The following is a 26,161-nucleotide window of genomic DNA, read 5'->3' as shown; positions in this document are numbered from 1 at the left end:
GGGGAGTCAGGAGATAACTTACTCGCCACAGTATTCCTAACCTCTGACCTGCTCTTGTAGCCACTGTGATTATGTGGCAAACCCAGTTGAGTTTCCTGTCAATGGTAACCCTGAGGACGTTGATCGTAAGGAATTCACTGGATGGTAAAACCCCTGAATGTAAATGGGCGGTGGTTACATTGTCTTTTATTGGGGATTGCCTAGCATCTGTATAGCACGAGTATTACTTGCCACTTGTCAGCCTAAGCCTGGATATTGTCCAGATCTTGTTGCATTTGAACATGGACTGCTTCAGGATCTGAGGAGTCACACACATGGTTCTGAACATTGTATAATCACCAGCGAACATCCCACTTCTGATGGAGGGTTCGGTCATTGGTGAAGCAGCTGAAGCTCCTACCCTGAGGAACTCCTATAGAGATGTCCTGGAGCTGAGATGACCGACTTCCAACAACCACAACCATCATCCTGCGTGCCAGAACGCTAATTCAGTCGAGTTGTGGATAGCGATGGAAAACGTTGTAAGTTACAGAGAGACACAGATAAACTGCAGAGCTGGGCTGAAAGGTGGCAAATGGAGTTTAGTGCGGAAAAGTGTGAGGTGATTCACTTTATAGAACATAGAACAATACAGCGCAGTACAGGCCCTTCGGCCCTCGATGTTGCACTGATCCAAGCCCACCTAACCTACACTAACCCACTATCCTCCATATGTCTATCCAATGCCCGTTTAAATGCCCATAAAGAGGGAGAGTCCACCACTGCTACTGGCAGGGCATTCCATGAACTCACGACTCGTGAGTAAAGAATCTACCCCTAACATCTGTCCTATACCTACCACCCCTTAATTTAAAGCTATGCCCCCTCGTAATAGCTGAGTCCATACGTGGAAAAAGGTTCTCATGGTCAACCCTATCAAAACCCCTAATCATCTTGTACACCTCTATCAAATCTCCCCAAACCTTCTTTTCTCCAATGAAAACAACCCCAAGTGCCTCAGCCTTTCCTCATACGATCTTCCTACCATACCAGGCAACATCCTGGTAAACCTCCTCTGCATCCGTTCCAGTGCCTCCACATCCTTCCTATAGTATGGCGACCAAAACTGCACACAATTCTCCAGATGTGGCCGCACCTTTGGAAGGAGTAACAGAAATGTAGAATACTGGGTGAATGGTAAGATCTTGGTAGTGTAGATGAGCAAAAACACCTCAGTGTCCAGGTACATAGATCCTAGAAAGTTGCCACCCAGGTCGATAGAGTTGTTAAGGCGGCATATGGTATGTTAGCTTTTATTGGTAGAGGGTTTGAGTTTCAAAACCATGAGATTATGCTGCAGTTGTACAAAACTCTGGAGCAGCCACACTTGGAGTATGGTGTACAGTTCTGGTCACCGCATTATAGGAAGGATGTAGAAGCTTTGGAAATGGTTCAGAGGAGATTTACTTGGATATTGCCTGGTAGGGAGGGAAGGTCTTACCAGGAAAGGCTGAGGGATTTGAGGCTGTTTTTGTTAGAGAGAAGGAGGTTGAGAAGCAACTTAATTGAAACACGTAAGATAATCAGGGGGTTAGACAGTGAGAGCCTTTTTCCTTGGATTGCAATGGTTAGCACAAGGAGACAGCTTTAAATCGAGGGGTGATAGATATCGGTCAGATGTCAGAGGTAGTTTCTTTACTCAGAGTAGTATGGGTGTGAACGCACTGTCTGCAACAGTAGTAGACTCGCCAAGTTTAAGGGCATTTAAATAGTCATTGGATAGGCATATGGATGAGAATGAAATAGGTCAGCACAACATCGAGGGCCGAAGAGCCTGTATTGCGCTGGAATGTTCTATGAATCACTCAACCACTGGAGAGTTTGCCTCCAATACCCATTGATTCCAATTTTGCCAGGACTCCTTGATGCCACACTCAGTCAAATACAACCTTGATACCAAGGGCTGTCCCTCTCCCCTCCCCTCTGGGATTCAGCTCTTTTGTCCATGTTTGACCCAAGGCTGGAATGAGGTCAGGAGCTGATGACCCTGGGGGACCCCAAACTGGGCGTCACTGAGCAGGTTATTGCTGAGCAGGTGCTGCTTGATAGCACTGTTACTGACCCCTTCCATCACGTTACTGAGGATCGAGAGGAGACTGATGGGGCAGCAATTGGCTGGTTTGTCCTCCTTTTTATGTTCCGAATTTTCTTAGGCAATTTTCTACATTGTCAGAGAGATGCCAGGGTTGTAACTATACTGGAGCAGCTTGGCTAGGGGGAGCAAGTTCTGGAGCACAAGCCTTCAGTACTGTTGGTGAAATGTCGTCAGGGTCCTTAGTCTTTGCGGTATCCAGTGTCTCCAACTCTTTCTTGATCTCACGTGGAGTGAATCAAATTGGCTGAACACTAGTATTTGTAATGCTGGGGACCACTGGAGGATGTGGAGATGAATCACCTACTCGGCACTTCTGGCTGAAGATTACTGTGAATGCTTCAGCCTCATATTTTGCCCTGATATGCTGGGGTCTTCCATTACTGATGATGGGATATTTGTGGAGCCGCCTCCTCTAGTGAGTTGTTTAATTATTCACCACCATTAAATTACTGGATGTGGCAAGACTGTAGAGCTTAGATCTAACATGATAGCTATGGGATCACTGAGCTCTATCATTTGCTGCTTATGCTGTTTGGCATGCAAGTAATCTTGTTTAATATCTTCACCAGGTTGGCAGCTTATCTTCAGGTATGCCTGGTACTGCTCCTGACATGCCCTCCTGCACTCTCTATTGATCCAATCCAGGGTTGATCCCCAGGCTTGATGGTAATGGTCGAGTGGGGGATATGCCAGATCATGAGATTACAGATTGTGCTGGAGTACAGTTCTGCTGCGGTTGATGGTCCACAGCACCTCATGGATGTCCAGTCTTGAGTTGCTAGACGCGTTCAAAGTCTGCCCCATTTAGCACGGTAATGGGAAATCTCTTCACCCAGCATGGTGATTCTGTGGAATTCACTGTATAAAAAGCAGTCAAAGCCAAATCATTGTAGGATTTCAAAAAGGAGTTCGATTTGACACTTGGATGCTAAGGGATATGGGAGAAAGGCAGGAACAAGTTGGATATTCACACATGGTTATGATGAATGGTGAAGCTGAGTAGCCTATTCCTGCTCCTATTTCCACTTTGGGATGTTTCATTACCTTACATGCGCTTCCTAAATATCAGGTGCAGTTATTGAATGTAAACAAATATCTTACAATGATTTATTGAAATTAGTTCTTACGTCAAGAGCCCAGTTTCATGGCCTTTTGTTCCCACTGAGCTGCTCAGGTTAATGACCAATCGTAAGACTTCTTTCCTCAAAAGCACTCGGCAGGCAGGCGTGTCATCAATGACAGGTTTCCCTCCTGTAGGAGACAAGATTCAAAGGCAATGAAGATAAACAACAACCAATAACACGGTCAGATCAGATTAGTTTAACTTTCCACAAGGTGCACTGCAGAAATTCACTATTTCTCCTTTGACAGCACCTTCCAAACCCACGACCACTTAAGGACAACAGCAGCAGATAGATGGGACATCACTCCCTGTAAGCTCCCCTCCAAGCCACTCACTATCCTGAATTGGAAATATATCGCCGCTCCTTCACTTGGTTCAAAATCCTGAAATTCCCTCCATAAGGGCATTGTGGATCAACCTACAGCACATGGACTGCAGCAGGTCAAGGCGACAACTCACCCCCACCTTCTCAAGGGTTGTTAGGGACACGCAATAAAGGCTGAACAGCCAGCGGTGCCCATAGGCACATAAAAAAATTTAACCCTTCATTGATTGTAAAAGTATAACTTATAAACAAACAATCTGGTGTCAAAGAACATAGAACAATACACCACTGAACAGACCCTTCGGCCCTCAATGTTGCGCTGACCTGTGAACTAATGGCGGCACAGTGGCTCAGTGGTTAGCACTGCTGCCTCACAGCACCAGGGACCCGGGTTCAATTCCCACCTTGGGAAACTATCTGTGTGGAGTTTGCACATTCTCCCTGTGTCTGCGTGGGTTTCCTCCGGGTGCTCCAGTTTCCTCCCACAGTCCAAAGATGTGTAGGTTAGGTGAATTGGCGATGCTGAATTGCCTGTAGTGTTAGGTGCATTAGTCAGGGTAAATGTAGGGGAACGGGTCTGGGTGGGTTACTCTTCGGAGGGTCGGTGTGGACTTGTTGGGCCGAAGGGCCTGTTTCCACACTGTAGGGAATCTAATCTAATCTAAGCCCATCCCCTACACTATCCCAACATCATCCATGTGCTTTTCCAAGGATTGTTTAAATCTCCCTAATGTGGCTGAGTTAACTACACTGGTAGGTAGGGCATTCCACACCCTTACCACTCTCTGAGTAAAGAACCTGCCTCTGACATCTGTCTTAAATCTATCACCCCTCAATTTGTAGTTATGCCCACTCTTACAAACTGACGCCATCATCCTAGGAAAAAGACTTTCACTGACCCTATCTAATCCTCTGGACATCTTGTATGTCCCTATCAAATCCCCTCTGAGCCTTCTGTTCTCCAATGAGAACTGATTCAAGTCTCTCAGCCATTCCTCATAAGGCCTTCCCTCCAGACCAGGCAACATCCTGATAAATCTCCTCTGCACCTTTTCCAACGCTTCTACATCCTTCCTGTAATAGGGCGACCAGAACTGTACACAATATTCCAAGTGCGACCGCACTAGCATTTTGTATAGATGCAGCATGACATTACGGCTCTGGAACACAATCCCTCTACCAATGAAACCTAACACACCGTATGCCTTCTTAACCAGCACTATCCACTTGGGTGGCAACTTTCAGGGATCTATGTACATGGTCTCCAAGATCCCTCTGCACATTCACAGTAGAGTCATAGTCATAGTGATGAACAGCACGGAAAAAGACCCTTTGGTCCAATCTGTCCATGCCGACCAGATATCCCAACCCAATCTAGCCCCACCTGCCAGCACCCGGCCCATATCCCTCTGAACCCTTCCTATTCTTAAAGCCATCCAAATGCCTCTTAAATGTTGCAATTGTACCAGCCTCCACCACTTCGTCTGGCAGTTCATTCCATACACATACCACCTTCTGCGTGAAAAAGAATTTTTCCAGTACTCTGCCTTTCTGTTATTCTTCCCAAAATGAATCACCTCACATTTAGCAGCATTGAACTCCATTTGCCACCTCTCAGCCTAATTCTGCAGTATATCCAAGTCCCCCTGCAACTTGTAACATTCTTCCAAACTGCCCATTACTCCACAGACTTTGGTGTCCTCTGCAAACTTACTAACTCATCCACCTATGCTTGTCTAAGTCATTTATAAAAATGACAAACAGCAGTGGTCCCAAAACAGATCCTTGTGACACACCATCAGTAACCGGACTCCAGGCTGAATATTTTCCATCAACCACCACTCGCTGCCTTCTTCCAAAAGCCAGTGACTAGTAAGCTAGTAGTGATGACTGACTCAATTCGAGGGGCTAGACAGTCTAGTTTGCAGCCGAGATTGCAAGCCCTTGGACAGTCAGTTACCTCCTGGGTCAAGGGTTCAGAACATAATGCATGGGCTGGATAGACTTCTAGAAAGGGAAGTGAACAACCAGTGGTAGTGATTCACTAGGAACCAACAAGATAGGGAGGGACAACTTTGAGGGCTTGCAGGATCAGTTCAGGAAATACAGGAGCAATCTCTTAGGGTAGCAATCTCAGAAATACTACCTGTCCCACGAGCCTCATCATTTAAGCAAAGGCAGATCAGGGAAGTAAACCTGGGGTTTGAGGGATGGTGTAGGAGTGATGGATTTAGATTTTGGATACATTGCGATCATTTTGTGAAAGGAGGAAGCTATTCAGAAGAGATGGGCTTCACCTGAGCAGAAAAGGAACTAATCTCAGAGCTGAGTCTGTAAATAGTATAGTGGGATGGATTTGGAAGGCAGGGGTCTGGGTTATAAAGTCAGAGTCATACAGCACAGAAACAGGTCCTTCAGTCCAACTCATCCATTCTGACCAAGTTACAGGAAATGAGGCTGGTCAAGTGGATAGCATCAGATTGGGTGAGCATTCGTGAAATAGTGATCATAACATAAGATTCAGAACTAAATTGGAAAAGGATAAAAATCAGTCAATGATTAGGATCCCAGACTGGAAAAGGGCAGATTTTAGCGCAAGAGAGCATGTGTGCAGGTGGGTTTAAGCTCAAGGTAGACTAGGAATGCAGCAAAGAAGGATAACTTAGGACATCTTATGATTTCCAATATTTCTAGTACGATAAGAAATTTAGCTTTAAGGCACTTTACCTAAACACTTGTAGTACTCATAACGTAGATGAATTAACAGCACAAATCATCGTTAATGATTGTTATGTGGCGGGCATCACAGAGACATGGTTGCAGGGGGTTCAAAACGGGCAGTTAAACATCCTAAGATTTCCAACTTATTGAAAAGACAGGGAGGGGGGGCAGGGTTGCCTTGTTACATAAGAATGAAATTAAATGTCATAGGGTCAGATGAGTCTGTGTGGGTGGAGTCGAGGAACCACAAACGAAGATTACCCGGGGTGCGGGGGGGGAAAATTAGATAACCATGGCTAACAAAGGAAGTCAGGAAATGTAACAGTGAGAAAGAGAGAGCATATAAAGGGGCCAAGAGCACTGGGAAATCCAAAGATAGGGAAGACTACAAAAAGAGGGGATAACAAAGAGAGAAATACGGAAGGAGAGGATCAAATATAAAGGTAGGCTAGCCAGTAATATTAGAAATGATAGTAAAACTTTCTTTTGTTTCTTATGAATTAAACGAGAGGCAAAAATAAACATTGGCCACTCCAAATTGATGCCAGAAGGCGAGTGATGGGCGATAAGGAAATAGCTGAAGAACTTAAGTACTTTGTGTCAATCTTCACAGTGGAAGACATGAGTAATATCCCAACAGCTGAAGGGGCAGGAGGCAGAGTTGAATATGTTAGGCATTACAAACGAGAAAGTGCTAGAAAGCTAAAAGGTGGTGGTGATGGGAGATTTTAATTTTCCCAACATTGACTGGGATACACTTAGTGTCAGAGGTCTGGATGGGGTAGAATTTGTAAGAAGCATCCAGGAGAGTTTTCTAGAGCAGGATGTCAATAGCCCGACGAGGGAAGGGGCCACATTGGACCTGGTGTTTTTTTTAGATTAGATTAGATTAGATTAGATTAGATTACTTACAGTGTGGAAACAGGCCCTTCGGCCCAATAAGTCCACACCGCCCCGCCGAAGCGCAACCCACCCATACCCCTACATTTACCCCTTACCTAACACTATGGGCAATTTAGATTGGCCAATTCACCTGACCTGCACATCTTTGGACTGTGGGAGGAAACCCACGCAGACACGGGGAGAATGTGCAAACTCCACACAGACAGTCGCCTGAGGTGGGAATTGAACCCAGGTCTCTGGCGCTGTGAGGCAGCAGTGCTAACCACTGTGCCACCGTGTTGGGGAATGTGCCAGGCCAAGTGGGAGAAGTTGTGGTGGGGGTTTCTTTGGGAACAATGAACACAATTCTGTAAGTTTTAGAATACTCATAGACAAAGATGAGAATGGTCCTAGGGGAAGAGTACTAAACTGGGCCAAGGCCAATTATATCAAAATTAGACAGGAACTGGGAAATATGGATTGGACACAGCAGTTTGAAGAGAAGTCCAAATTTGAGATGTGGGAGGCTTTCAAAGATAGGTTAAAGATAGTGCAGGATAGGCACTGAAAGCAAAGGATAGGAAGGGCAAGATTTGTGAACCATGGATGGCAGGACAAATGGTACAACTAGCCAAGTGGAAAAGGGAAGCATACATAAGGCAGCTAAGAACAGAACAGGTCCTGGAGGAATATCGGGAGAGTAGGACCAGTCTTAAATGAGGAATCAAGTGGGCTAAAAGGGGTCATGAAATAGCTTTAGCAAATAGTGTTAAGGAGAATCCCAAAGCCTTTTATTCTTATATAAGAAGCAGGTAACTAGAGAAAGGATTGGTCCACTAAAGGATAACGAACGAAGGCTGTGTGTTGAACCTGAGAAAATGGGTGAGATGCTGAATGATTACTTGGCATCAGTGTTCACTGAGGAGAGGGACAAGATGAATGTGGAGATTAGAGATCGAAGTTTGATTAGTCTGGATCACGTTGACATAAGTAGGGAAGATATGTTGGGTGGGCTAGAGGTTATTAAGGTGGACAAAGCCCCAGGACCAGATGGGATCTATCCCAGGTTACTGAGGGAGGTGAGAGGGGAAATAACTGGGGTACTGACAGATATCTTTGTAGCATCCTTAAACATAGGTGAGGTGCCGGAGCCGTGGAGGGTTGCTCATGTTGTCCCCCTGAACAAGAAGGGTAGTAGGGATATTCCGGGTAACTACAGACCAGTGAGCTTGACATCAGTGGTGGGAAAGTTGCTGGAGAAGGTACTAAGGGATAAAATCTATTTATATTTGGAAAAGAATGGGCTTATCAATGATAGGCAACATGGTTTTGTGCGCAGATCATGCCTTACCAATAGAGTTATTTGAGGAAGTAACTATGTTGATAAATGAAGGAAGGGCTGTGGATGTCATATACATGGACTTTAGTAAGGCGTTTGAGAAGGTTCCCCACGGTAAACTGATAGAGAAAGTGAAGTAACATGGTGTGCAGGGCGTTCTAGCTAGGTGGATAAAGAACTGGTTGAGCAACAGGAGACAGAGAGTAGTAGTTGAAGGGAATTTCTCAAAAAGGAGAAAGGTGACCAGTGGTGTTTCACAGGGGTCAGTGCTAGGGCCATTGTTGTTTGCGATATACATAAATCATCTAGAAGAGGAACTGTTGGTATAATCAACAAGCTTACAGATGACACGAAGATTGGAGAAGTAGTAGAAAGCATAGGGAACTGTCAGAGAATACAGGAGGATATAGATAGACTGGAGAGTTGGGCGGAGGAGTGGCAGATAAAGTTCAATTCAGGCAAATGTGAGGTGATGCATTTTGGGAAGTCTAATTCTAGAGTGAATTATACAGTAAACGAAGAGCCTTGGGAAAAGTTGATGGGCAGAGTGATCTGGGAGTTCAGGTCCATTATACCCTGAAGGCTGCTGCACAGGTGGATAGAGTGGTCAAAAAGGCATATGGTATGCTCGCCTTCATCGGGGTATTGAGTATAAGAGCTGGCAAGTCATGTTAAAATTGTACATGACGTTGGTTCAGCATTTAGAATATGGTGTACCATCTGGTCACCACATTACCAAAAGGATGTGGATGCTTTGGAGAGGTTGCAGAGAAGGTTTACGAGGATATTGCCTGGTATGGAAGGTGCTAGTAATGAAGAGGTTGAGTAGGTTAGGATTGTTTTCATTAGAAAAAAGGAGATTGAGGGGGGACCTGACTGAGGTCTACAAAATCATGAAGAGTACAGATAGGGATAGATAGAGTCTGTGATTAAGAAAGCGAATGCAATGTTGTCACTTATCTCAAGAGGGTTGGAATATAAAAACACCATTGTGCTGCTGAGACTTTATAAAGCTCTGGTTAGGCCCCATTTGGAGTACTGTGTCCAGTTTTGGTCCCCACACCTCAGGAAGGACATAGTGGCACTGGAACGTGTCCAGCGGAGATTCACACGGATGATCCCTGGAATGGTAGGTCTAACATATGAGGAATGGCTTTTTCCCAGGGTGAGGAATTCAATAACGAAAGGTCACACTTTCAAGGTGAGAAGTGAAAAGTTGAAGGGGGATTACACGCGTAAAGTACTTTACACAGAGGGTGATAGGTGCCTGGAGGTTGTAGAGCAGAGGTGGTAGAGGCAGGCACGGTAGATTCATTTAAGATGCATCTGGACAGATGCTTGAGTAGGTGGGGAGCAGAAGGTTACAAATGCTTAGGAATTGGACAACAGGTTTAGACAGTGGGTTTGGATCGGCTCAGTCTTGGAGGGCCGAAGGACCTGTTCCAGGGCTGTGAATTTTCTTTGTTCTTTGTCTAAAAACTAATAAATCTCCTGGCCCCAATGGGCTACATCCTAGAGTTCTGAGGAACGTGGCTGAGGAAATAGCGGAGGCATTGGTTGTGTTCATTGAAAAGTCACTGAAGTCAGGGTAAGTCCCAGATGATTGGAAAATCACTGTTGTACCCTTGTTCAAGGGAGGATCAAGACAAAAGATGGAACATTATAGGCTGATTAGTCTAACCCTGGTTGTTGGTAAAATTCTAGAAACCATTGTTAAGGATGAGATTTCTAAATTCATGGAAGTCCAGGGTTGAATTACAACAAGTCAGTATGGATTTAGTAAGGGAGGTCGTGCCTGACAAACCTGTTAAAATTCTTTGAAAAGGTGACAAGTAGGTGGATGTTATTTACCTAGATTTCCAAAAGGCCTTTGATAAGGTGCCTCACGGGAGGGTGCTGAGTAAGATGAGGGCCCATGGTGTTTGAGGTGAGCTACTGGCATGAGAGTTGAGATAAACAGTTCTTTTTTGGAATGGCAGCTGGTGATAAGTAGTGTCCCGCAGGGTTCAGATGTTCACTTTATTTATTAAGGATCTGGATGAAAGGGCTGGGGGCAATCTGGTGAAGTTTGCCGATGATACAACGTTAGGTGGACAGGCAGGTAGTACTGAGGTGGGGAAGCTGCAGAAAGATTTAGATAGTTTAGGAGAGTGGTCCAGGAAATGCACTTTGGAAGAAAGAATACAGGCATGGACTATTTTCTAAATGGTGAGAAAATTCATAAAGCGTAAGTACAAAGGGATCTGGGAGTGCTAGTCCAGGATTTTCAAAATGTTAATTTGCAGATTGAGTCCGTGGTTAAGTAAGCAAATGTAACGTTGTCATTTACCTCAAGAGGGTTGGAATATAAAAGCAGTGATGTGCTACTAACACTTTATAAAGCACTGGTTAGGCCCCATTTAGAATATGGTGTCCAATTTTGGGCCCCACACCTCAGGAAGGACATACTGGCACTGGACCGTGTCCAGCGGAGATTCACATGGATGATCCCTGGAATGGTAGACCTAACATATGATGAACTTCTGAGTATCCTGGGGATATATTCATTGGAGTTTAGAAGGTTGAGGGGAGATCTAATAGAAACTTACAAGACCATAAGACATAGGAGTGGAACGAAGGCCATTCAGCCCATCGAGTCCACTCCGCCATTCAATCATGGCTGATGGGCACTTCAACTCCACTTACCCGCATTCTCCCCCGTAGCCCTTAATTCCCCGAGACAACAAGAATCTATCAATCTCTGCCTTGAAGACATTTAGCGTCCCGGCCTCCACTGCACTCTGCGGCAACGAATTCCACAGGCCCACCACTCTCTGGCTGAAGAAATGTCTCCGCATTTCTGTTCTGAATTGACCTCCTCTAATTCTAAGGCTGTGTCCACGGGTCCTAATCTCCTCACCTAACAGAAACAATTTCCTAGCATCCACCCTTTCCAAGCCATGTATTATCTTGTACGTCTCTATTAAAGTCCCCCCTTAATCTTCTAAACTCCAATGAACACAATCCCAGGATCCTCAGCCATTCCTCATATGTTAGACCTACCATTCCAGGGATCATCCGTGTGAATCTCCGCTGGACACGTTCCAGTGCCAGTATGTCCTTCCTGAGGTGTGGGGACCAAAACTGGACACAGTACTCCAAATGGGGCCTAACCAGAGGTTTATAAAGTCTCAGCAGCACAATGGTGTTTTTATATTCCAACCCTCTTGAGATAAGTGACAACATTGCATTCGTTTTCTTAATCACAGACTCAACCTGCATATTGACCTTTAGAGAATCCTCGACTAGCACTCCCAGATCCCTTTGTACTTTGGCTTTACGAATTTTCTCACCGTTTAGAAAGTAGTCTGTGCTTTTATTCTTTTTGCCAAAGTCAGTGCATGGTTTAGAAAGAGTGGACGCTGGGAAGTTGCTGCCGTTAGGCGGGGAGACTAGGACCCATGGACACAGCCTTAGAAATAGAGGGGGTCAATTTAAAACGGAAATGAGGAGACATTTCTTCAGCCAGAGTGTGGTGGGCCTGTGGAATTCATTGCCACAGAGTGCAGTGGAGGCTGGGACGTTAGATGTCTTCAAGCAGAGACTGATAAATTCTCAATCTCACAAGGAATTAAGGGTTACAGGGAGAGTGAGGATAAGTAGAGTTGAAATGCTGATCAGCTATGATTAAATGGCGGAGTGGACTCAATGGGCTGAATGACCTTACTTCCACTCCTGTGTCTTATGGAAACACATTTTGGTGGATAAAACATTGCAAGAGAAATGGGAGAATTTCAAAAGGGAGGGGAATTGAATACAAGCTAGATACATACCCATGAGAAACAAATCCAGGGTATCGAAAACTGGCTAAGGATATTGATGAGAAAATTAGGAAGAAAAAGGAGGCATACGATACATACTAGAATAATAGCAGCTAGAGAAATCAGGAAGAGTATCTCAAATGTAGGAGAGAGACTAAGGCTAAGAGGAAGCATGAGGAAAGTAGTGCCCTCCATCAGTGTTGAGAACCAATGCTTTTCCTAAATTCTATTAACAATTTGGAGATGAATGTTGAGGGCAAAATCTCCAAATATGCAAATGATCCTAAGTTAGGGAGAATAATGAATTGTGAGGATGATGCTGAGTGACTTCAGAAGGATCTTGACAAGTTGGCCAATGGGCAGACAGCTGACAGATGAACTTTAATGCAGAGAAATGGGAGGTAATGCCTTTGGCCGAAGAAACATGGAGAGACAATACAGGCTCAATGGTACAACTTGAGGGGAGTACAGGAGCAGAGGGACCTCGACGCTCACAAACACAATTCTTTCAAGGTGGCTGGCAAGTTGAAACAGTTAAGTCGGCACATTGAATGTTTGGGTTTATAAGTAAGAGGCACAGAGTACAAAAGCAAGGAGGTGATGCTACATCTCTAAAATATTCAGTCAGACCACATTTCAGTATTGTGTCCTGCTGTAGGCACCTTTGTTAAAGAAGGATGTTAAAAGCCCTGGTGAGAGTGCAAATGACATTTATTATAATGATACCAGGAATGAAGGATTTTAGATACAAGGAAAGATGAGAGAGATTGGGCAGATTCTCCTTTCAGCAGAGAAGATTAAGAAATTACCTTACTGAGATATTCATACGATGAATAATTTTGACAAGGTAAAGGATATTTGGTTTCCACTGGTAGGTAATGTCAGTAACTAGGGATCACAATTTCAAGGTTTTCAGCAAGAAAGTTAACAGTGAGAGGAGGAGAAACTTCTTAACTCAGGTGTTAAGATTTGGAATGTGCTGCCTGGGAGAGTGAGGAAGGCAGATTCCATAGAGGCTTCAAAAGAGCGCTGCAAGTGTAATTTGAAAGTGTTGTATTAAGGGAGCTATGGAATTAGGGGCTAGAGAGTGGAACTAACTGAATAGTTCTTTTGGGAACCAGTACAGACATCATTGGTTGAATGGTCTCCTCTGTACTGTAAAACTTTATGCTAATTTAATCTAATACATCCATCTCCCTTACAATGAACCCTAATCTAAACTATTCATGGCCCTGCCACTTAATGATGTAACAGGCATCTCCTTGCATGCCCAACAGTAATAATCAGCTTTCTCTGAACTAACCCTGGTCCTCTGCCCAGATTATATGGGAATACTGTAACTCCTAGCCTTACCAAACTCCACCCATGCAACCAGGATGGCAGGAAAGTGGAAACACAACGCTAAGGATAAATGCAGCATCTCACACTTTCTGATCAATTGAAGGCAATACTCGAGTCGCCCAAGGCACTGTTTTCATTGCCACGTACACTCACCTATAACGATATCCACACTCTTGGTGCTGCTTGCTGAGCCCTGTGACACAGCATCACTGCACCCAGAGATCCCAGAAATCTTAGAGGAGCGAGGTGTGACTTCCAGGTGGGTGTGGATTGGGATGACAGACACACAGCATTCGGAGCATGAAATGTCTGGAAAATCTGAAATACATTAGCATTTAAAGAAAGTAAGGACCTGTTTACATAGCACTGTCTTAACGGGTATTTGTCTGTTAGGCATAGAAAGGATTTCAGACAATAACACAGGAGACTAAGGCACCCAATGTACCTGTGCCGACTCGAGCCAGTTACAGCGATCCTGTTCTCATCATTCCTCTTCTCTTTCTTCATCGCTGTGATCTTTCCATTTCCAATACCCTTTTAAAAATTGCTAGAATCTTCTTTCGTCTCTCTTTCAGGCAGTAATGCTGGACCATTACTTTTTTGCTTCCTAAGAACTCTCAATTCCCCCTCACCTCCCCAAGCGTTTTTGCCAATACCATCTCCAAGATGCACTGCAGAAAAGCTCCTCACAGCATCTGCCAAACCCACAACCATCTGGAAGGACAAGGGCAGCAGGTATAAAGGAACACTACCTTCCCCAAGCCACACGCCTTGCTCATCTGGAAATATATAGTTATTTCTTCAGTGTCACTGGATCCAAATCCTGAAATTCCCACCGTAAGGGTATTGTTATGCAGGGAAAGTAGGGACAGGTAATAAATGCTTGTCAACCAGTGATGCCCCCGCTATGAGTAAATTGAAAAAACAGAGTGGGTAGCATGGAGGCATTTGTACAAACAACTAGTTAAGGGGAACAGTCACATGGTGTGCAGGGTGTTCTAGCGAGGTGGATAAAGAACTGGTTGAGCAACAGGAGACAGAGAGTAGTATTTGAAGGGAGTTTCTCTAAATGGAGAAAGGTGACCAGTGGTGTTCCACAGGGGTCAGCATTGGGACCACTATTGTTTGTAATATACATAAATGATCTGGAAGTGGGCACTGTTGGTATGATCAGCAAGTTTGCAGATGACACAAAGATTGGTGGAGTAGCAGAAAGTATAAGGGACTGTCAGAGAATACAGGAGGATATATATATAGACTGGAGAGTTGGGTGGAAAAATGGTAGATGGTTTTCAATCCAGACAAATGTGAGGTGATGCTTTTAGACAAGTCTAATTCTAGAGCGAATTATACAATGAACGGAAGAGCCTTGGGAAAAGTTGATGGGCAGAGAGATCTGGAAATGCAGGTCCATTGTACCCTGAAGGTTGCTGCACAGGTGGATAGAGTGGTCAAGAAGGCATATGGTATGCTTGCCTTCATTGGACGGGGTATTGGGTGTAAGAGCTGGCAAGTCATGTTAAAATAGTACAAAACATTGGTTCGGCTGCATTTAGAATACTGTGTACAGTTCTGGTCGCCACATTGCCAAAAGGATGTGGACGCTTTGTAGAGAGTGCAGAGAAGGTTTACAAGGATGTTGCCTGGTATGGAAGGTGCTAGCTATGAAGAGAGGTTGAGTAGGTTAGGTTTATTTTCACTAGAAAAAAAGGAGATTGGGGGGGACGTGATTGAGGTTTACAAAACCACGAAGGGTATAGACAGGGTGGATAGAGACAAACTTTTTCACAGGGTGAAGGATTCAATAATGGGAGATCATGCTTTCAAGGTGAGAGGTGGAAAGTTTAAAGGGGATACACGTGGCAAGTACTTCACACAGAGGGTGGTGGGCGTTTGGAACGCGTTGCCAGCAGACGTGACAGAGGCAGGCACGGTAGATTCATTTAAGGTGCATCTGGACAGATGCACGAGTAGGTGGGGAGCAGAGGGATACAGATGCTTAGGAATTGACTGACAGGTTTAGACAGTACATTTGGATCGGCTCAGGCTTGGAGGGCTGAAGGGCCTGTTCTTGGGCTGTAAACATTCTTTTTTCTTTGAGTGTCCAATAAGGTTATCACAAAGACAGAAACTGAAGGTTATAAAGGAGACATACTGTTAAGCAAGCTACAGGCGTGTTCATACCCACCTACACGATTGAAAGTGGAAGCACACTGGCTGTAGGGAAGGCAGCCGACAATCTGCAGGCACACACAGTATAGGCAGTTCTCATCTGTGTGCTCCTTTAAACCCGTCTCCTCAGTAACATCAATGGAACGAGCATTTTCCGATGCTTTCAGCATTGCCTCTGTGAAACTGATCTGTGGCCGGAGCTCTTGATAGGGGCTCCGAGAACAAGGAGACAATGCTGCATCTAAAAGGAACAAAACAGAACTCAATTAGTCCTTGGCTGGTCAAAAGCACAGGCTCTGAACAATGATCATTGATCTGTAACATTAACTTCATCCTTTTGTCCTCAGATGCTGTCAGAACTGCATTGTCTACTTTTATTGTGGCAGGTAAAGTGTGCGTATGTGTGTGTGTATGTGTGTATGTATCTGTGTATGTGTCTGTGTGTTTGGGGGTGGAGGTATTAGTGTCATGCCCTTACTCCAGCCTGCACGATTTGCATACTTTTTATTTATTCAGTTTTGGGATTTGGATAATGATGACAACAACAGCATTTAATACTCGTTGTTAATTTCTTCTAAGGTAGTAGTGGTGAGTTAACTATTTGAATCAATCCAACACATATGCTGGAGATACCCACATGCTGTGAGGGAATTTCAGCACTTTGACTGAGTGACACTGAAGGAATGGTGATATACTTCCACATCAAAATGGGGAGTGCTTTGGGAAGAACATGTGGGTGATCACATTCATCTGCTGCCCTTTTCCCCCTTGAAAGATGCTACTGAAGGTGTTTTGGTGAGATGCTGCACTGTATCCTGTATATGGTTGTAAAAGACCACATATATTTCATTTCTGCAACTGTAAACTGAAATGGACTTTGGACTGCTATAACTGAAAACACTGCAGTTTTGCAACTTGAAAAGCACGTGTTGCATATAACATTGCACTTGGAAGAAGAAAGAAGAAGAATTCAAGATTAAACAGCACTGAAAATCTCTTGAATTAACAGTGAGGCAAATTGATCATTTTGTTGGTCTCACCAGAGGTTCCTCAAATTAATCCACTTGGTTTAGTCCAGTTGAATTAATCTATGGTCAAGGGATAGGAGATCCCTCTGATTAAGGGCATACATTTATGGCTTTTAAAAAAAAACAAAGACTCAGCATTGGATTATGTATCCAGGCTTCATCCATACCAGACTGGGATGTGCAGGTCAGATATATTGGCCATGCTAAATTGCCCATAGTATGTTAGGTGCATTAGTCAGAGGGAAATAGGTCTGGGTGGGTGACTCTTCGGAGGTTCGGTGTGGTCTTATTGGGCCAAATGGCCTGTTTTCACACTGTAGGGAATCTAACCTAAACTGTACAGGGCATCGGTAAGATCACATCTGGAATATTGTACCTGGTTTTGATCCCTTATCTGAGGATGGATGTGCTGGCGAAGGAGGGAGTGCAATGAAGGTTGCCCAGACCGATTCCTCGGTTAGGAGGACTAACGTACGGGGACAAACTGGATTGGTTAGGACTGTATTCATGCAGCTCAGAAGATTGGGGGTGAGGATCTCATAGAAACCTATAAAATTCTAACAGGATTAGATAGGGTAGATGTAGGAAGGATGTTCCCTATGACAGGAGAGTCCATGCCAGACGTGATAGTCTAACGATAAGGGATAGCTTTTATAGGACTGAGATGAGGATAACTGTTTCCTCACCCAGACAGTGGTAAACCTGTGGAATTCTCTGTCACAAAGTGTTTGAAGCCAGAACATTGGATGCCTTCAAGGAGGAGATACATTTCTTAAGGCTAAAGGGATCAAAGCATACAGGGAGAAACAGGAACAGGGTAATGAGATGGAAGGTCAGCCCCGATCAGATTGAATGGTGGGGTAGGCTCAAAAGGGGCTACTCCTGCTCCTATACTCGATGCTTCTATGTAAGACGAAAGGCGTTAAGGGGTCTGGGGAGAGACTGAGAGCGTAGTGTTAAAATAGGATCAGCCACGATCATACTGAAAGACAGACGAGGCTCACCTACTGATGCATTTTCACGGAAGTCATTGATTCATCCTGTCACATTATACAAAACCAAGTCTAATACAACTTGTTCTTTGCTTCCAAAAGCTGCTGCTTTAAAAAAACAAATCTATCTTGTAAACATTTTATGAAGTCATCATCCAGGCTACTACTGCCATTCTGATCTTTCAAGTTGACATGCAGATTAAATTTAGATTATTTCAAGTAGTAACTATAGGCCAGTGAGTCTCACTTCTGTTGTGGGCAAAGTCTTAGAGAGAATTGTAAGGGATAGGATTTATGCACATCTGGATAAGAATGATGTGATCAAGGATAGTCAGCATGGTTTTGTGAAGGGCAGGTCGTGCCTCACAAACCTTATTGAATTCTTTGAGAAGGTGACTAAGGAGGTAGATGAGGGGAAAGCGGTAGATGTGGTATATATGGATTTTAGTAAGGCGTTTGATAAGGTCCCCCATGGTAGGCTACTGCAGAAAATACAGAGATATGGCATTGAGGGTGAGTTGGAGGTTTGGATTAGGAATTGGCTCTCTGGAAGAAGACAGAGGGTAGTAGTTGATGGCAAAGGTTCATCTTGGAGTGCCGTCACTAGCGGTGTTCCGCAAGGATCTGTTTTGGGACCATTGCTGTTTGTCATTTTTATAAATGACCTGGAGGAAGGGTTAGAAGGTTGGGTGAGCAAGTTTGCGGATGATACGAAAGTCGGAGGAGTTGTAGACAGTGAGGAAGGATGTGGCAGGTTACAGCGGGATATAGAGAAGCTGCAGAGCTGGGCAGAAAGGTGGCAAATGGAGTTCAATGTAGCTAAGTGTGAAGTGATTCACTTTGGTAAGAGTAATAAAAAGATGGATTACTGGGCTAATGGTAGACTACTTGGTAGTGTGGAAGAGCAGAGGGATCTTGGTGTCCATGTACACAGATCTCTGAAAGTTGCCACCCAGGTAAATAGTGCAGTGAAGAAGGCATATGGCGTACTGGCTTTTATTGGTAGAGGAATTGAGTTCCAGAGTCCTGAGGTCATGCTGCAGTTGTATAAGACTCTGGTGCGGCCGCATCTGGAATATTGTGTGCAGTTTTGGTCGCCATACTATAGGAAGGATGTGGAGGCACTGGAACGGGTGCAGAGGAAGTTTACCAGGATGTTGCCTGGTATGGTAGGAAAATCCTATGAGGAAAGGCTGAGGCACTTGGGGTTGTTTTCATTGGAGAAAAGAAGGTTTAGGGGTGATTTGATAGAGGTGTACAAGATGATTAGGGGGTTAGATAGGGTTGACAGTGAGAACCTTTTTCCACGTATGGAGTCAGCTATTACAAGGGGGCATAGCTTTAAATTAAGGGGGGGTAGATATAGGACTGATGTTAGGGGTAGGTTCTTCACTCAGCGAGTCGTAAGTTCATGGAATGCCCTGCCAGTAGCAGTAGTGGACTCTCCCTCTTTATGGGTATTTAAGCGGGCATTGGATAGGTATATGGAGGATAGTGGGTTAGTGTAGGTTAGGTGGGCTTTGATCGGCTCAACATCGAGGGCTGAAGGGCCTGTACTGCGCTGTATTCTTCTATGTTCTATATTATGACATATCCCCGTAAACATATCCCATCGCCTCTCTTGATCTATCCCCTAGCCTACTGTTCCAATTTACTTTGTATTAGCTCAGACGGCTAGAATCTTCAACTGTTAAGAATATAAATGGCTTCTTTCTTGTAGGTAATGGTATGTAGATTTGGAGCATATTGATATTGTTTGGGAAATCTAGTAAAGGTAAAATGAATTTTAATTTCAGTGAAGTGACGTTTTTTAAATGAAGGCCAGAAAATAATTTTGAGCTGACAGCATTTCCAAGAAAACATGTGACTCTTGAGTCTTGATTAACTACCTGGGGAGTTAATTGCTGATGGCTTACAGAGTTGAGTTTTAAGATACAGAAAAGGATAATCAGGAGCCACTTGTAGGTTGAGTTCAGTAAGAGAAGTCATTCTCGCAGAAGGGCAGTTTTCCAGTTTGGAGAAGCCATCAGCCTGTGACTATCAGAATTAGAAAGTACTGACCAGCCCATGAGTGCTGGAAAGAGTCAGTTGAGCTTGACATTGAAAAGTTAAGACAGGAATGACTTAAAAGAATAGCACTGAAAAAAAGAATTGAATTTTTTTTTATTATTCATATGACCTTTTTAAACTGTCATGTATTCCATATATAGCTTTTGTTTTGTGCAATAAACTTGCACTCCTTATTAAAAGAACATTGACAAGCTCATGTGAATATGCCTAGTGACTGACAACAGTATCAAAAATAAGACTCACTTTCTATTAAGCCCAGTTTCACTCAGATGTGATTTGTTCAGATTGCCATCAGTTAAGATCAGAATAATAGTCACTGCCTGTCACACAAGTGATGCAATGCCACTTGAGAAATTGCAAATGTTACTGAGGAGTTGTGATCATTGTGCAATCATCAGTTCAATTTCCCACTTCAGACCTTCTGACAGAAAAGTTATTCATGGAGCAGCTGAAGAATGTTGAGCCTAGGACACTAGCCTGAGGAATTCCGATACAGATGTCCTGGAACTGAGATAAGAGACTCCCAGTGACCATCAGCAACTTGCTTTATGCTAGGTATGATTCCAACCAGCTTCTACAATCAATTTCCCTAATTGTCTCTGACTAAGTTATTTGCAATGGCTCCTTGATGCTGCAAATAATGCCTTGATTTCAAAGGCTGGGAGGCAGCAAAGCATCACCATGGGTAACGTAGATGACATTAATGTTCCCACCTGCCAACAAAAAGCAAGCTTGTGGTCATTCTGTACACGATAAACTTGTGGACAGCATGAGAGTAGAATTCAATCCTGTACTTGGACAGTAGCCATAGTCGTACATTTTCCACTAGCAGTGACAGGAAAGATGATTGGGATGGTTTAGGTATCTGCTCTCACCTTCATTATCTGACTCCTGGTCTTGGAGGGAATGGTCCTCTTTAGGCAGGTTACACTTCTGCTGAAAGTATGGAATCTCTTTCACCTGGAAAGATGAAACAATTAGTCATACAGCTTCGTTTTAAGATTGCACATGATTAGACTGCAGATGAAAATACCAAAAGCTTACGCTTACTGAAGTATGAACAGACGAAACAGCTTTGCAGTACTGAACTCGTATATTTATGGAAAGAAACAGGTACTTTTGAAGTATTTCCTAGTTGCATTGTGTATGATTTGCTGTATTGGTGGGCTATATCTGCCAGTGATTTGTTGATGGAATCAAACAGCATCTTCCTATGGTTGTTTGCAGTTGGCAGAATATGGACAGTACACAACCAGCCTACATTTGCGAAACCTTAAACTGCCTAAACTAAAATTAGACAAAAAACTGACTATGTCAGTTGATCATACACTTGTGCGATTCAAAGTGGACTTCGTTCAAGGTGATAATAAGACAGAAACAAATTGTATTAAATGAATGGCTTGAGTAACTAGAAATTAAGTTCGTCCATCAAACAATGACAGGTACACTACCTCAGATACAGAACCCTCTTTTGAGTCCCTGAAATATCTCCCCTGTTCACAAACAATGATTTAGCTATATTAAATCAGATATACAAGCCCTAACCCTGGCCTGAGGCATTACAGGTAGCAATCTAAGACCGGATTCATTCCCTCTGCTGGGCCTACCTGGAACAGTTCATTAATGTCGCTGGGCAATGCGAGGCCTATGTAATCGTCCGTGCTGCCACAGGCGGCATTGGAGACCATGGAACGTACAGAGGAAGAACGCTGAAGTGTTGTATGATTTATTGGGCTTAATAAATCCTCTTTGTCCAGCGAGGCAAAGCTCAAGGCTTTGATGAATCTGAAGAAGAATGCAAGAGATGAACAGAAGTCAGAGCAGTTTCTATTGGCCTTAATATACCAGTGGTTCCAATCTACACCATGTCAGTGGTACTATTTGTGTTGTAAATATTGCACAGACCTTCATCAAAAACAAATCTTTCCTTTTGTATCAACATTGGCCAAGCAATTAAACATTCTATTTTTGTTTAGTGCGAAATGTGTTACCAGTGTTCTGTGATGATGCATCTGGCAACATTCATGTCTAACATCTCAACTTAAATCCCTCAAATGACCAATTTAACACACTCCAGCTGATCACTAACATTCTACCCTTTGCAAACTTAAGGTCATCCAAACCTCTGCTACCCATATCTTAACTCTCTTCAAGTCTCCTTTTCCTATCAGCCCTAGCACTCACTGACCTACACTGGATTAGTAAAGCAATGACTTGATTTTAAAATTCTCATCCTTGTTTCAAGGCCTTAAACCTATGCCCTTTAGTTCTGGACTCCCCCACCACAAGGAAAAGGCTTCATCTACTTACCCTATCCAATGCCCCTCATGATTTTGTAAACCTCTATGAGGCTTCCGACACTCCAGGGAAAACAGCCCCAGCCTGTTCAGCCTCTCCCTATAGCTCAAACCCTCCAACCCTGGTACCATCCTTGTAAATCTTTTCTGAACCCTTTCAAGTTTCACAATATCTTTCCGATAGGAAGGAGACCAGAAATGCACGCAAAATTCTAACAGTGGCCTAATCAATGTCCTGTACAGCTGCAACATGACCGCCCAACTCCTGTACTCACTACCCTGACCAATAAAGGGAAAGCATACTAAACGCCTTCTTCACTATCCGATCTACCTGCAACTCCGCTTTCAAGGAACAATGAACCTGCACTCCAAGGTCTCTTTGTTCAGCAACACTCCCTAGGACCTGACCTTTACGTGTATCAGCACTACTAAGATTTGCTTTCCCAAAATGCAGCACCTCGCATTTATGTAAATTCAATTCCATCTGCCACTCCTCAGCCTATTGGCCCATCTGATCAAGATCCCATTGTAATCTTCTTTGCTGTCCACTACACCTCCAATTTTGGTGTCATCAGCAAACTTACTAACTATACCCCTTATGCTCACATCCTAATCATTTATATAAAATGATGAAAAGTAGTGGACTCAGCATTGATCCTTGTGGCACTCCACTGGTCACAGGCCTCCAGTCTGAAAAACAACCTTCCACCACCACCCTCTGTCTTCTACTTTTGAGCCAGTTCTGTATCCAAATGGCTAGTTTTCCCTATATTCCATGAGATCTAACCTTGCTAACCAGTCTCCCATGGGGAAGCTTGTTGAACGCCTTACTGAAGTCCATATAGATCACATCTATCACTCTTCCCTCATCAATCCTCTTTGTTACTTCTTCAAAAAAACTCGATCAAGGTTGTGAGACAAGATTTCCCACCCATAAGGCCATGTTGACTATCCCTAATCAGTCCTTGTCTTTCCAAATACATGTACATCCTGTCCCCCAGGATTCCCTCCAACAACCTGCACACCACCGAGGTCAGGCTCACCGGTCTATAGTTCCCTGGCTTGTCCTTACCACCCTCCTTAAACAGTTGCACCACGTTAGCCAACCTCCAGTCTTCCAGCATCTCACCTGAGACTATCGATGATACAAATATCTCAGCAAGAGGCCCAGCAATCACTTCTCCAGCTTCCCACAGAGTTCTAGGGTACACCTGATCAGGTCCTGGAGATTCATCCACTTTTATGTGTTTCAAGACACCCAAACACTTCCTCCTCTGTAATACGGACATTTTTCAAGATCTCCCCATCTATTTCCTTTTATTCAACATCTTCCATGTCCTTATCCACAATAAATACTGATGCAAAATACACATTTAGTATCTGCCCCATCTCCTGCAGCGCCACACAAAGGCCACTTTGCTGATTTTTGAGGGGCCCTATTCTCTGCCTAGTTATCCTTTTGCCCTTAACGTATTTGTAAAAACCCTTTGGATTCTCCTTAACTCTATTTGCCAAAGCTATCTCGTGTCCTCTTTTTGCCCTCCTGATTTCCCTCAAGTTTACTCTTACTGCCTTTATACTCTTCTTAGGATTCACTCGATCTATCCTGTCTATACCTGACATAAGCTTCCTTCTTTTTCATAACCAAACCCTCAATTTCTTTAGTCATCCAGCATTCCCTACACCTAGCAGCCTTTCCTTTCACCATAACAGGAATATTTTCTCTCTGGACTCTCGTTATCTCATTTCTGAAGGCCTCCCATTTTCCAGCTCTTCCTTTACCGGTGAACATCTGCCCCCCAATCAGCTATCGAAAGTTCTTGCTAATACAAGAAAAATTGGCCTTCCTCCAATTTAAAACTTCAACTTTTAGATCTGGTCTATTCCTTACCATCACTATTTTAAAATTAATAGAATTATGGTCACTGGCCCCCAAGTGCACCCCCACTGACACCTCAGTCACCTGCCCTGCCTCATTTCCCAAGAGTAAGTCAAGTTTTGCACCTTCTCTAGTAGGTACATCCACTTACTGAATCAGAAAATTGTCTTGTACACACAACAAATTCCTCTCCATCTAAACCCTTAACACTATGGAAGTCCCAGGCTAAGTTTGGAAGTGAAAATCCCTAACCATAACCAGATAGAGGAGATCTCCTTACAAATTTGTTTCTCAATTTCCCTCTGACTACTAGGGGGTCTATAATACAATCTGAATAAGATGATCATCCCTTTCTTATTTCTCAGTTCCACCCAAATAACTTCCCTGGATGTATTTCCGGGAATATCTTCCCTCAGCACAGCTGCAATGCTATCGCTTATCAAAAATGCCACTCCCCCTCCTCCCTTGCCTCCCTTTCTGTCCTTCCTGTAGCATTTGTATCCTGGAACACGAAGCTGCCAGTCCTGGCCATTCCTGAGCCATGTTTCTGTAATTGCTATGATATAGCCTCATCTTCCGCCTCGGAACACTTCAACCCCAGGGCATCAATGTGGACTTCACTAGTTTCCTCATTTCCCCTTCCCCCACCTCACCCCAGTTCCAAACTTCCAGCTCAGCACTGTCCCCATGACCTATCCTACCTGCCTATCTTCTTTTCCACCTATCCACTCCACCCTCTCCTCCCTGACCTATCACCTTCATCCCCTCTCCCACTTACCTATTGTACTCTATGCTACTTTCTCCCCACCCCCACCCTCCTCTCATTTATCTCTCTATCCTTCAGGCACTCTGCCTGTATTCCTGATGAAGGGCTTTTGTCCGAAACGTTGATTTTACTGAATTGCTGTGCTTTTCCAGCACCACTCTAATCTAGACTCTGGTTTCCAGCATCTGCAGTCATTGTTTTTACCTAATTGCTATGATATCCCAGTCCCATGTTCCCAACCATGCCCTGAGTTCATCTGCCTTCCCAGTTAGGTCTCTTGCATTGCAATAAATGCAGTTTAATTTATCAGTCCTACCTTGTTCTCTGCTTTGTCCCTGCCTGCCCTGACAGTTTGACTCGCCTGTGTTCTCAACTGTACCAGTCTCAGATTGAAATCTTTCCTCACTATCTCCCCGGGTCCCAAGCTTAAATCCTTACTAGCTTAAATCCTCCCAAGCAGCTCTAGCAAATCTCCTTGTCTGTACGTTCGGCCCTTTCCAACTTAGGTGCAATCAGTCCTTCTTGAACAGGTCACTTCTACCCAAAAACAGCTTCCACCCTTAAATCTATGGCAGTCCCAGTCAATGTTTGGAAAGTTAAAATCTTTGGATTTTTGAATTCTGGACTAGTGTTTCTGTGTGTCTAATTAACCTTCAAGTATTTCTGTAACCATAGTGATTCGTTTTAAAACACACTGAGGAGTTAACAAGCCAGCAAAAAAGTGCATTTGGTTTTCAGCTAGAAAATTCTTTTTTTTTCCTGGGCTTAGGGGTTCACTCACAGCTTAGAAAAAAAAAGCTTTTAAGGTTCAGTTTTGGGTAATATTGCAGAGGTCTTGGCTGAAGCTAATGAAGCTGAGAAAGAGAGATATTTTAGGACAGTTAACAAAGAGGTTATTTCAGTGAAAGAAGTTTAGTTTAAAAGTTGCAGATCATAAGTGTTTGGGTAAACCCTGAAGGGGTTATTTGATAGCGAAAATTGAGGCTCCAGAAAGTCCGATTCTTACAATAGTGCACGGAAGGTACAGTTCAACAAAACCTTATATATGTGAATTAGAAGGGAATTGTCTCGATTTGTGTAAAGGACTGTTGTTGGGATCAATAGAATGGTATTTTACTGTGTTTCAAAACTTTTAACCTTGCGTTATACGTAAATAGCACCATTTATTTTATTTTATCTTAATTTCTTTTGGAAATGTCAGAGGTTGTGGTGCAAATTAGCACTAATAACACAGGCAGGAAAAGTGACAAGGCCATGCAAGGAGAGTTCACGGAGCTAGGCCTGGAGCAAGG

The 26,161-nt window shown here is 43.7% G+C and overlaps 1 protein-coding gene across 3 annotated transcripts in view; it reads right to left on the bottom strand.

Moving 5' to 3' along the window:
* The window catches only part of rictora (RPTOR independent companion of MTOR, complex 2 a), a 238,828-nt gene that overhangs the window by 9,136 nt on the left and 203,531 nt on the right, over window positions 1-26,161 (bottom strand). For all 3 annotated transcript variants that reach the window (XM_072593117.1, XM_072593126.1, XM_072593134.1), the window contains 5 exons: window positions 21,535-21,712; window positions 20,803-20,887; window positions 15,854-16,078; window positions 13,819-13,983; window positions 3,262-3,385 (listed from right to left, as the gene is read on the bottom strand). In XM_072593117.1, coding sequence (XP_072449218.1) covers window positions 3,262-3,385; window positions 13,819-13,983; window positions 15,854-16,078; window positions 20,803-20,887; window positions 21,535-21,712 — 777 coding nt within the window. The remainder of the gene's footprint in view (window positions 1-3,261; window positions 3,386-13,818; window positions 13,984-15,853; window positions 16,079-20,802; window positions 20,888-21,534; window positions 21,713-26,161) is intronic.

This window comes from Chiloscyllium punctatum, chromosome 2, assembly GCF_047496795.1.
Source record: "Chiloscyllium punctatum isolate Juve2018m chromosome 2, sChiPun1.3, whole genome shotgun sequence".
NCBI classification, from domain to species: Eukaryota; Metazoa; Chordata; class Chondrichthyes; order Orectolobiformes; family Hemiscylliidae; genus Chiloscyllium; species Chiloscyllium punctatum.
The sequence above is the reverse complement of the archived record's forward strand: the minus strand, read 5'-3'. Positions and strand labels throughout refer to the sequence as shown.